At 35.4% G+C, this 13,274-nt stretch overlaps 1 protein-coding gene across 1 annotated transcript in view; it reads left to right on the forward strand.

Moving 5' to 3' along the window:
- LOC139115011 (3-oxoacyl-[acyl-carrier-protein] reductase FabG-like) overlaps positions 1–8,755 on the forward strand; it is a 38,506-nt gene extending 29,751 nt beyond the window's left edge. Inside the window, exons 4-6 of the mRNA XM_070676920.1 lie at positions 6,272–6,397; positions 6,648–6,751; positions 8,675–8,755. Of these exons, the coding sequence (XP_070533021.1) occupies positions 6,272–6,397; positions 6,648–6,751; positions 8,675–8,740 (296 nt within the window). The 3' untranslated portion in view covers positions 8,741–8,755. The remainder of the gene's footprint in view (positions 1–6,271; positions 6,398–6,647; positions 6,752–8,674) is intronic.
- The last annotated feature ends 4,519 nt before the right edge of the window (positions 8,756–13,274 follow it).

Below are 13,274 nucleotides of genomic sequence, written 5' to 3' on the forward strand. Positions count from 1 at the left end.
TCTCGCTTCTAACAAGCCCATCCAAAAACGTTTCTTTGAGGATGTATGCAAAGGTAAATACGCTATATCTGCCATATACTGGACCATAGCGCACTAAACCGTTCGAAAGAAAAATGTGCTTCACATGAGGGAAAGGGGACATCTACGAAAAGACTGCCGACAAAGCACAATGACAGATCCACACAACGAGGGCGAAGTTCGAATAATGCATGCAGCTAGACATGCAAAACCACACGATTATGATTGATATAAAGGTCTTACAGGAAGCTTCGATTCCAAAAGGAAAAGTGAAAGCAACGAAAAATGACCAGAAATAAGGAAGCAATTTATAAGCAAACGATCTCCTCGATATTAAAAACGTTAAATTGGAAGAATTCAGCGGAGTCAACAAACAACAACGTGACAAACATTGTTAACTCGAGTGACATCGACTGATGACTGCGACTCCGATAAGGTGTTGGCCGACGCAATAAAATAAATTCTCAGATACAACGAGGTTAACAGACAAAAATGACTACATTCAAGCCACCACGTCAAAGAAGAAGGAGTCTTCAGTGAGATACCATCATTCAACCCACATCAAGTGTTACCATAAAGCGACGTTGATGCTGATTATTCAAGAGGAGTATAGGAGATACTATGAATGAAAAAAGTTGGAAACGATGATGATGTAAGCTTAAAAACGACTACATCTGCGTCACATCATGGAAACAAACGCTCTGCATGAAGTACGAACAAGTATAGCAATGTTTTTAGTACAACAACTTTAATATATACTGCCCCTTCATATATATATGCCCCGAATAAAGGCTCTTATTTCACGTCATTGAGCGATGAAATTGATGAAGATCAGGCAACACATTGTACTGACCGCGTGGATGGTGACTTTTTCAACTGTTGTGTCACAGGTGTGAAAAAAATTAAAACCCTTGTTCAACTGAAAGGGTATTTTTGTTGTTAATGAAGACCTCACAAATTATGCGTACAGTGATTAAAAACGATTCTATCGGTAAATTTTCAAGTCTGGTGCGGCTCATTGTCAACGGATGTGCCCCGAACTCATATATTTACGGTCAATTTGCATTGTTGATCATGACATGACGTTACTCTAATTTTAAACCAAATCTCACATCGTCTGCTTTTTTCAGGGCATTCCTTTGTACATTTGTTTACTTCACATATTAACAGATATGACGCTTCATGTTGATTGTTGACACGTCAAAAGACAATATCAAAGTATCATTTGCCAGTAAATTTAGCGTTCCTTAAAAAAAAACAAATCTTCCCGGAGGATTAATTATACTGCACACGATCGTTCATCATATGTTCACTGTGTGTGCGCGAACTTGTGTCGACGAAATATTCCTCCTGTTGGTCGTCATGTTAAATACATGTTACTTCCACGCTTGTTGGGTTATGTATTAAATCACGGTCACTCCTAAAAACCATGATTCAGTGAGTATGTCTTACTCACTCTTAGCATTTTCTTGTCGCCATGCATGCGCTTTTAGTTATGTACTTCGGTTATTCAAGTGTGTTGCATTTAAGTGATGAATTTCGGTCCCGAAAATAGCATTATTTCAGTTATATATGTGTATCAACAGCGTCACGTTAGTATGTCTACATTTGCTTTGTCTTACCATGACATTTATTTACTTTTCCTTACTATATTAATAATTCCTTTATTTTCCGAGTTGTTCGACCATTGCCAGCATTTTCATTCTCTTTGGTTTTATCACTTGTGTAGTCTTCTGATTTCACATTCCTTTGCCAGTGTTTTATACTGAACATTTTTTGATACAGTGTTTTGACCTGGCATCTGATATAGGCCCGCAAGTACATTCGTGGCACTCAGGTTAAGTTAAAAAGTTAAAGGCCCCAGTTTACTAGCTATGCTGTCAGCGATAGGGATAGGCTTGTTGTCCGTCGTCGTCCGTCCATCCGACGTTCGTCAACATTTGGCTTCTTGTGTAAAATTGCTGGTCAGAGTACTTTCAAGTTTGACATGCACATTCATTGTGGTGACCTTACTTAGGTTTGTTCAAATCGCAGTGAAATTTGCATATTTGTAATTTTGAGACAATCATTATCGTTTTTGCTAAAAAATCTTCTCTAAAACCGCTCGTGATATGGCTCTGGCAAATTTGTCGTGTTTGTACAAATTGTAGTGAAATTCGCATATTTGTATCTTTTGAGCTAGTTCCTTTGTTTTTTTAGAAAAAACATTTTCTCTAAAATCACTTGTCGAACTGCTTTCAAATTTGGTATGCAGGTTCCCAGGGGTGTCTTTGGTCAGTTTTACTAAAATTAGAGTGAAATTTGCATATTTGTATTTTTGAGGTTGTTTTTTCTGTTTTTGGTCGAAAATCTCCTTCTTTTAAAGTGCTGGTGCAATTAATTTGAAATTTGACATTGAGGTTCCTTGAGCTTACTTCGGTCATGTTTGTTCATATTGTGGTTAGATTTGTATGTTTGCAATATATGCCATTAGGGCAATGTATGCCATTTTTGTCAGTTTTTTCTCAAAAGCCAATTGTCTGATAGCTTTGATATTTAATAGACAGGTTTCTATGATCTAAATATATTGATTATATTGACATTATGCTGAAATCTGCAATTGGGAAGGGAGCAAGTTTTGCCATTTGGGTCAGAGATTGTGTTTCTCAAAAACTACTCGTCTTACAGTTTTGATATTTGGTAGACATGTTCTTAGGGATGATCTTAATGTGATATATTCAAATTATCATTAAATCTTCAAATAGATATTTTTGCACCTATTTTTGCCATTTTTGGTCAGGCCGTCCTGAAGTGAGCTATCAAAGATTTCCATCGTCTTCATCAACACATTTGTCACAAATAGTTTTTCTCTACATATCATAGCGAGCGCTATCGGCCATTGGGTCGCTTATTATTATACTTATCTAAGATGAATTGTCATTAGTTCATAAGAATTTCAATGGAGAACAAATCAGTGACAAAGTGTTAACGAGCTCCTCACATATCCATTCGAGAAATAGGGATCGAGAAGTGCGCCTTAATTAGCATGGCATTCTGACAGTCAGCTCATTACCATATTCAGTGAATTTTAATAATGAGCCCAATATTCAGGGCTCCCATACAGAGCTAAGCCGAGCATGTGAACACCCTACATGAGCAAAAAAAACAACAACATTAGGCTGAGCGTGAAAACGCCCTCCATGAGCAAAAAACATGTTGCATTGTTGGTATTTTCAAGATGTCAGCCACCATGACAGCCTGCACTGAAAGCTCTGGTGAGTACATATTTTGGTCGATTCTACCATTGAGAAGCATTATTTTGGAAAAATAAAAACATCAGAGTATGCAGCAGTGTTTCAAGTGTCTATGCACATAGTTCATTACATAGCAGAAGCTCAAACTACAAAGATTACTTCAACACAAAATCGCTTAGTAGGTTTAAGATAACACATGCATTGTCTCTGAACATGGAGCTACCAATGCTCTGAAGCACTACAAGAACTCTCTTACACACTGCACTGCAGACAAGCGATGTATGTAGTCTCTTGTACACTGTACAGCTCAAATGTGTTGGAAGTTTACAGCTACAGTCATTCACCTACTTCGAGTTTTAGTGCTGAAGTAATTATTACAGTTTGAGCATCTGAGATGTAATGAACTCTGCATAGACACTTGAATGCATAATGCTGAGTCAGATTGTGTCCTGCATATACATTAAGATGATTTAAAATATGTCACTTTTCATTCAAGATAAGGATTATTGAAAAAAGTCTCCAAAATATCAATGTGCTTGCTATTTGTCGTGCATCGATCATGTGCATGTTTGTGTGAGCTTTACTATTTAGCAGAGAATTAGAGAGCCATTAAAAGGCAGTGAACACTATATTCGAGAAAATACATGTATCATTGTGCTAATGATGGCAACCTTCACCCACCAATGTTAAGAATAGCTACAGGTCAGAGATCATCAGCTTTATTAATGCTGTGAATATTTGGAATTCAATTGCCCATCTATTCGAAACGGTCAAACTTGTCGACTTTTAAACCAAAATTTAATGAATATCTTTTCATGATGTACTGTATAAAGGTTCAGATCTGGATTAGCCTGTCATAGTCTTTGACATTTTCTCTTTTACCCTCTCTGCTCCTGTATTTTTCCAGAGGTTCCAAATTTTAAATTAAAGTACAAGTAACCATAGCTAGCTGTTGTGATGTAACTGTCTTGTTAGCAGAAACTAATCAAATTTGTACTCAGCAACTTCACAACAATCAAAGGCTGAACTTGACATATATCATCAAAATTAAAATATTGCATAACTCATGACAGTTTCTCATTTGTTTTCCAGAACCACTTGTTTGAGAGAAAAAAACAGAAGATGAGCAAGACACAAACCAGTTGGGATGTCTCACTTAGATGAGGCAGCAAACAGGGGGGGGGGTTGACACAGGGTGTTTGATATTACGACAATCTCAATGGGAAGTTTAATTTGTTGATTAGAATTGGAAAAAGTTGGAAAAAATTAAGGTCAGAGGATAATTTCACCATCAGAACAGCCAGTATGACTCATTGTTGCTAGCTTTCAGCGCATGCATTTTACATGTAAGAGGATACAGTGCTTGACTTGTCAAATTCATTTATTATTTTGGAATAATTGATGAATCAGTACAGTTTTTGTTTTCTACTAATTGCATGTATGCTATATTAGTAGTTGAAGACCCTGGGTTATCGGCACAGATAGTTTTTGGCACTGATCAAAATGGATAAAACTGGATAAACTTGAGAATAAAATCATATTTGTTGACAGTGTGTAACACATTAATCAGGTATGTCCTCAGTCTTTTTTATGTTGTCAAACAGATTCTAGCATTTTGCATTTTAGTTCACAACCTAATACCAATGAAAGCATACTGAGGAGAATGCAAGAGGACTTGCCATGGAAGTCAACAAAAGTTAATGTGTTTCTACTCATTGTACATACCAGTAATGATTTGATCAGTGAGGTGTAACTCTGATAAACATTATTAGTTATTGGTAACCCCTGCCTGCACTATTATCCTAAATACAATCAACAGAGGATAATATTCTCTGATTGACTTCCAGGGTAAGCCAGTTGCATAATGTCTATGGTTGGTTATCCAGTACCAGGTTGGAAGCAATAGTGCAAAACTAAACTTGGGTTAAACGTCAAGAAATCCAAAGATGATACTAGACTAGGTACCGGTACACATAGGATGAAATGAAAGTAATGTCAAAAATAGTGACTTTCCCTTCAATTCACCAGCACTCTCACATTTTATGAAATACCAGAAAGTAATAATATTTTATGGAAAATATTTATTTTTCACTTATTTATTCAAATATATTTACTGCTTGCAAAGTAAATGAAATCATGTTATTGAAACTAAATAATATGAAATAAACAGAAAATAATAATATAGAACTGTATGAAACAGCAAGTGTAGCCCTTTTCTTGAAAGAACATATATCCATAAATATGCCAATAAAACTCACTGACCGAAGCAGACTTTGGTGCTGCAGAACAAGACCATGTTGGCTTTTACTCTACTGGGATAAATACAGTTGACAGAGAAGGAAACAGATTCATTTTCTGCCTATTATTCTGCTTTTCTATCTATAGAATAACAGATGAGTCTACATGCCTTATCGAGTGAAAAACTTGTAGAACAATTTACAAAACTGTCTTTTGTTAAATAAGTTAGAGATATGATTGTGTTTACTGGAATGTTAGAATCCCTTCATTTTCATCAGTACCATTCACTTCGAGCTGTTACAGTTTCATTGTTATTGTTGTCATCTGGGATTTGAGTGGCATTCTCAATGCAATGATCTTCCTCTGACAAGTTCACCCATGACCATCCGTACAGTATGTAGAGTTGCATGCTGTTGTAAATGAAGGAAAAGTTCAGGAGTTTTAAACCACAGAAGTATGATCATTTTTCGCAGTTTACAGAAAGGTTAAGCTTTAGTATTAATCGTGAATAAAAGTATAAGCACATCTTATATTATATTAAGTAATGGAGACAATCATCACGAAGGTCGGGACAAAGTCACGTGACGTGGAGAGGGCAATGGCAAGCTTTTGCAATTTTGGGAAGACATTTAAAAGCCTTTGTGAGAGACGGGTTGGCGGGGAAGTTTCCTAGTGAGGAGTACTGAGGTAAAGATAGAATTTTAGTGGAGGGTAGTTAAGAACACGAACTACTTTCACTATCGCCTAAAATTTTAATGTTCAAATCTTTTTTGGTCATTTAGTCGCAACCCCTGCATTCTTACCGATTGAATCGGTAACAATGGACATTTGGATGAAAAATCTAAGGGTCAACCTAACAGCGCCATTTCTACTGACGCAACTTTTCTTGTCGGAAATGAAGGTCAAAGGTACGTCAACTTTAAGACAAGGCGACCTTTTCTTTTCAAGATTTAATCTTATATAAGTACATAATTTGAATGGTCTTCAGTGGACTAGCGTTATTGGAGCTGGCTAGTCGACGACATTTAAGGATTTATCCTTTGCTTGAATAGTGTCTGATTGATTCATCATTAGCGGCAGCTAAGAACTTCGTTCCTGATGTATTGAATGTTCGAATTCCAGAACAACCATTCTCCCATTGTCTGTCCTTTTCCACAGGGTGGGGACGAATCATCAATATAAGTTCAGTATATGGACTTATAGGAACGGAAAACCTTGTCGAGTATGTGACAACAAAGCATGGTCTTAATGGCCTGACCAAGGTAGGTTTAAGAAGCTGCCATTATTAACAGCTATAACAATAAATTACAAATTTCACGTATACTTTTGTAGCATGAAACTTACCAACGTCACACTGTGTATGGCATGAAAAAATATACTTTTTTTTCAAAAGGTGTCTTATTCCAAATTTGTTTCAGTATTTTTATCTATCAGTTCACATTCACTGTTCACCGTAAATAATAATGGCTCCCTCAGCTATGTTTACCTATATTTTAGAATCTGCGAGATCAGAGATATATTTTACATTGACGGATACCGGGTAATGGCTTTCATATCCTCGAAGCGAAGCAGCCACATCAAAAGTTCACAGCCCTGCTTCAGTGCAAAGTTGAGGAAACTGTTGTCCGGAAGTTCGGTGCTGCAGTACTTGAACATTATCGTTAATGAAATTATTTCATGTCGAAAATATGCCAACAATATACTTAAAAAATAAAATTATTGATACGCTAAAAATGAACAAAATGCCAAGCACAATTTACGTTGCTTAAAACGTCGTTCATTTGAAAAGTGCCAAATGAGCTTCGCATCTTTTCCTGTTAAAGTTTAAAAGTTAGAAAACGTAAAGCTCTGACGATAGATTGATATATGGCGGGTGCCACATGTGGGGCAGGATGCGCTTACTATTTTCGAAACACCTGACATCACATGTTGGTCTTCTGGCCAGAGGCCCATATATCTTTCTTTCATTAATATGACGTTGTTTGTGTACCGTCTATTTACTGTCTGTTCTGTGCTGTTTTGTGTCTATGTTTACAACTATTGTCTTACGAATTCTGACCTACTGTCATTGGATTATGGATTGGTATGATTGCGATTATCTGACTCATGGTATGCTTTCCAATGATGGTTTTCCTTCTGCGAAGTACATTGTGGCGTTCTACTTCTTATATGACTTCAAAAATGCTCGGTGTCCAAATTGTCAATATACGTTGTGTGTGTGTGTGTGTGTGTGTGTGTGTGTGTGTGTGTGTGTGTGTGTGTGTGTGTGTGTGGGAGCAATAAAAACGCTACTGTCAATTACTACGTTTGCTCTGCACAAAAATTGCTTTTCGTTGAATAAAATCGCAGGCACATATTGATACGATTATGTAAATGATCAAAATTACACTGATCCTATACACACACTCCACTATATTATTTAACGTGGAGGATAATTATTTTTAATATTTTAAGGCAGTTGCATCAGAAACCCTTGGTTCGGGAGTGACGTGCAATGGCGTCTGTCCAGCTTTAGTAAATGCTCGGTGTAAGTTTCAACTAGCTGTCTTTTCTTGAATAATCTCCCAAGTACATGTCAAACTGATGTATGTATGTATGTATGTATGTATGTATGTATGTATGTATGTATGTATGTATGTATGTATGTATGTATGTATGTATGTATGTATGTATGTATGTATGTATGTGTATGTATGTATGTATGTATGTATGTATGTATGTATGTATGTATGTATGTATGTATGTATGTATGTATGTATGTATGTATGTATGTATGTATGTATGTATGTATGTATGTATGTATGTATGTATGTATGTATGTATGTATGTATGTATGTATGTATGCATGCATGCATGCATGCCATGCATGCCATGCATGCATGCATGCAAGCATATTGAAGTTTGTACGTCCGTACGCATGTATGTATGGATGCATCACTGCATTTACACGCGTGACTAAATTTACGTTTCTATCATTTTTTTATCGATAGAAAAAATGTACAGTACATTAAACTTCAAATTGTTGTCATGTTCATTAATTTGTGTGATACGATAGTTATAAGCTTTTCTTGAAACTTGAAAAAGTAAATGTAATCATTAATATCGCAATTTACCAGCTATAACCATTGCAAAAGATGCAAGATATAAAAGGCAACTAATTACTGAATTAATTTACTCTTCCTTAGCGACTCGGGAACATTTCAAGAATATTGCTAAAGATCTTGGAGTATCATACGAAGACTGTGTGGTAGGTTTAATAGTAAGAATATACATGCATCACCTCGGTGATCATAGTGTTTGTGTTTGTGTATGAGTGTCTGCGTGTGTGTCTGATATATATATATATATATATATATATATATATATATATATATATATATATATAAGGCAGAGCATTATAAATAATAACACATAATTATTGCTTTAAGTACAAAGTAATTATATCTGTTACTTAAAGGGAGAGTGTCGTCGGAACTCTGCTCAAAGGTTGCAAGGGAACCCTACGACCGATATAAAAACTGTATCAAGGGTACGTTGGCGATTGGCGAAAGTTAAAACATGTTTGTTGACAATGAATATCGTAACATTTAAATGATGCAGCTATGTTGACGTGATGCATCTAGATATCATGCATGAAATACATTGTTTGTAAACAAGAAAGTTGCACACGCGCAGTTCCGATGACACCCTCCCTTTTTTAGTTTCATGCATACTTCAATCTTCAGACAGACAAACTGAGACAGAACTTCTGTCTGTCACACACACACATAGATATAGAGTGACTATATATATACATATATAGAAAAGTGACCCATGCGGGGCTCGAACCCACACCCTGAAGAATACATTTCGGTTGCTCTACCAACTGAGCTAATGGATCAGTCGGCTCAATGTGGGCGGTCCTATCTCTTAGAAGGGGCTCATCATTCTGTTGTGCGTGGATGGTGAGTAAGACAGCTAAACTCATCACCTAACCTTTCAGCCTAAGGATCAACTACACGATGCAACAGGGTCTCGCACAAAAGCCATCAACTTAGGAATCGGTTTGTGGTAAAGAGGATCAATCACATGAATGGTGTAAAGCCAAAAGAGCGTAAATTTTAAATGAGTCACCAAATTCCAAAATTCTTTAATGAGTTGTATTAAGTTAATTGGCACCTCGAAAGTGCATATTTAAACTTTTAATCAACTTGTCATTCTCTTTCAAAATCAGGAATAAAAACCGGGGTCGCCGTGCAAATTTTGGTATTAGAGAAACAAATAACCCAAGATTAACCGATATTTAAAATTTAAAATGGCCACCATCCATGTCACTTGTGTTAACTATATGGAGAAAAATAAAATTTTCGAATTCTGAAAAACTAAGCCGGTTAAAACGTTTTTTAACCCAAAAGCTTTAGAATGAATCCCACAAGCGGTAAATCAGAAAATAATTGTAAACGTTTGAGAATCCAATATCTGTCCCCGAGGCGCATTCTACCTTTAAGTTAATTGATAGATAGAAAAGAATCTATTTACAATATTTGATGTTCTTTACTTCATTATTTGCGTTGTTTCACGTGGTTTGACACGCAAGTACAGACTAGGTGAGGCATTTTCTGAAGTTGTTCTTTTGTCGCGAAGACTGAGGTAGCCGTCCCGTAACTTATGCATCTTCCATGATACTTTCTTATCTTGCAGAAACAAATTTTACCAAAATTGAATTCGTCTGGTAAATTTATAGAGCCGGAACATGTAAGTACGGTCGCAATTCCTGAGGGTAGAATTCGACCCTCACGAAATATTGGAGAAAGCATTCTTTTTAACTCTGCTGTCATGACAAAGACAAGAAAAATATTCTCGTAAACTGTTTGTCAAGCAGCAGTAAAATTTGACTTGTAAGTTCAAAGGGATGTTCCCATTCAGTTTGGTTTAAATGAAATGTGCATATGCAAATATTTATGTAGTCATTAATTTTGTAATTTGAATTTAAAATTTTCTTTTCTCTATATTACTGTTCTTACAGCTTTGAAGTTCAATACTAATATAGTTTCTGGGAGAAGGCCAACGACATTTACAGTTAGTGTAGCACAAATTTGATATGTACATTACTTAGAGAAAACAGCAGCACTATAATTGGTATGCGCTGCTTGGCTTCTTGATCATGAATTCACATAAATACAGAATGTTACACATTAATTCATTCGTGAGGACTGACAAAATTCAGTATAACTGGCTTTTATGACTGACTTTTATGAAAATAAGAGTTGTATATACATGTACTTCATGTTATTAACCACAAGTGTATTTCAATGACGGGCATTTGTTTAGTTTTATTCAATCTTTTCGTTCCTGTCTTTCAGATCGGTGAGCTCGTCGCTTTCCTGTGTTCGCCTTCTCAGGTATGTTAATGCATGGGCATAGGCTTACATACATGTAAAATCAGTTTGAACATACTTTTTAATCAGACCTGGTCAGAAAATTGTGAAAATTGCCACAAATATGTTTCGCATTTGATTAAGTTCAAATTTATCATAATATATTACCTAAGTCGGGTCACGTGACCATAATCTGTTATTTTCCCGCCAAAATTGTATATTGTAAATAACTGAATATTCCAACCGCTAAACATCAAAATATTTAAAATATTATGACCAATTAATGTAAAATGGGATGGGAACTTGTGTTAGAACTAGTCGCAGATGCAAAATTATTGAATTTTGAATATTATTTCTTCACAAAAAACAACAAATACAATATTTTTGACGTTTTACATGAATATTTTGAATATCAGAAAGAATTATAGATAGAGTTTCATGAGTGCCATGTATTTTTGAAAGAATATGATAGATGTTGTTTCCAAAAGTGCAAAGAAATCAAGAAATTTAACGGTTTACGGTTGGAATATTAAAATTAATAAAGACGTAAATTTTGGCGGGAAAATATCAGATTTGGTCACGTGACTCAACTCGTCAAGATTTAGGCAGACATTTTTTTAAAGAATTTAATAATTCCAATAATTAGGCCAAATATCAATCAAATCTGGTGGTTTTTAAAGATAATTGATCATTTTCTTACTTTTGGGCTTGATGGGTACAAACACCCATGCATTAACTTACTTGAGTTCAGCGGACGAGATTACCGGCACGAACACAGTTATTAATGCCGGTTGCAGTGCTTAGTGAAAAATTCGAGCCGGACAGCAAATACAACAACACTTTAGATTTGCCTAGTTCCGAGGCGGTGGCAATCATTCATTTTCGGGAAATACAAAAACCGAGTCTTTCTAAAACATGTTGCTGCGTTTGTTGACAGAAAACTTAAATAATGCAAGTTGAGAATTCGAATCACTCTCTGAGTTTACAAAACATGACTCTTTGCCGGTTTAGAACAGAATTAGTAATTATACATACATACATACATACATACATACATACATACATACATACATACATACATACATACATACATACATACATACATACATACATACATACATACCTACCTACCTACCTACCTACCTACCTACCTACCTACCTACCTACCTACCTACCTACCTACCTACCTACCTACCTACCTACCTACCTACCTACATACATACATACATACATACATACATACATACATACATACATACCTACCTACCTACCTACCTACCTACCTACCTACCTACCTACCTACCTACCTACCTACCTACCTACCTACCTACCAACCTACCTACCTACCTACCTACCTACCTACCTACCTACCTACATAGATACATACATAGATACATAGATTGATAGATACATACATAGATACATAGATACATACATAGATACATACGTAGATACATAGATACATACGTATATGTATATATATATATATATATATATATATATATATATATATATATGTGTGTGTGTGTGTGTGTGTGTGTGTGGGTGTGTGTGGTGTGTGTGTGTGTGTGTGTGTGTGGTGTGTGTGTAAATGGTTCGCTGCATGATTTCATTCTCTGAAGTTATTGTTTATTGAACTGTAAATCTAAACAAAATTATAATTATCTGTCAAATGAACATCTTGACTTATTGTAAATCGAGCTCACTAAGGGCAATGAGCAATTCCTATTACTTACATATTAGAGATATGGCAAGTTTTGTCGGGGAAATTATTTAACATTTACCTGTAGACTACTAGTACCATGAAAAGTGAAATTATACTTTTAGGTGAAATTCCAATATCATAAATGTTGTCAACATCTGATATTTCAAATACCTTATTTGAATCAAGTACATTTGTATTAATAATCAAACACCTATAAAAGCACAAATTAATTTAGTTTAGCATTGTAAAAAAATATTCGTAGTTTTCTCATGGACGCCAATGTATAGTGAATCAACATTTCGGTGAAATTCTAAAATCCAATTTCTTGCATACATATCCATTTGTAACCACCCTAGTCTAATCAAGTACATTTGTATAAATAATCGAGAGTACATGAATGTACAGAATTACCTATTTTTGTATTGGAAAGAAATTATTCATAGTTTCCTCATAGACTCTCATGTACAGTGAATCTACATTTCGGTGAAATTCCAAAATACAATTTCTGGCAAACATACCCATTTGTTACCACCCTAGTCTAACAAGTACATTAGTATTGATAATCGAGAGTACATAAATACACAGGTCTACCTATTTTTTGTATTGGAAAGAATTTTTTCATAGTTTTCTCATAGACTCCAATGTATAGTGGATGAACAGTTTCAGCGAAACTCCAAAATCAGAGTTTTTGTACACATAATATGCACCTTTAACCATCATATT

Source organism: Ptychodera flava, chromosome 16, assembly GCF_041260155.1.
Source record: "Ptychodera flava strain L36383 chromosome 16, AS_Pfla_20210202, whole genome shotgun sequence".
Taxonomy (NCBI): domain Eukaryota; kingdom Metazoa; phylum Hemichordata; class Enteropneusta; family Ptychoderidae; genus Ptychodera; species Ptychodera flava.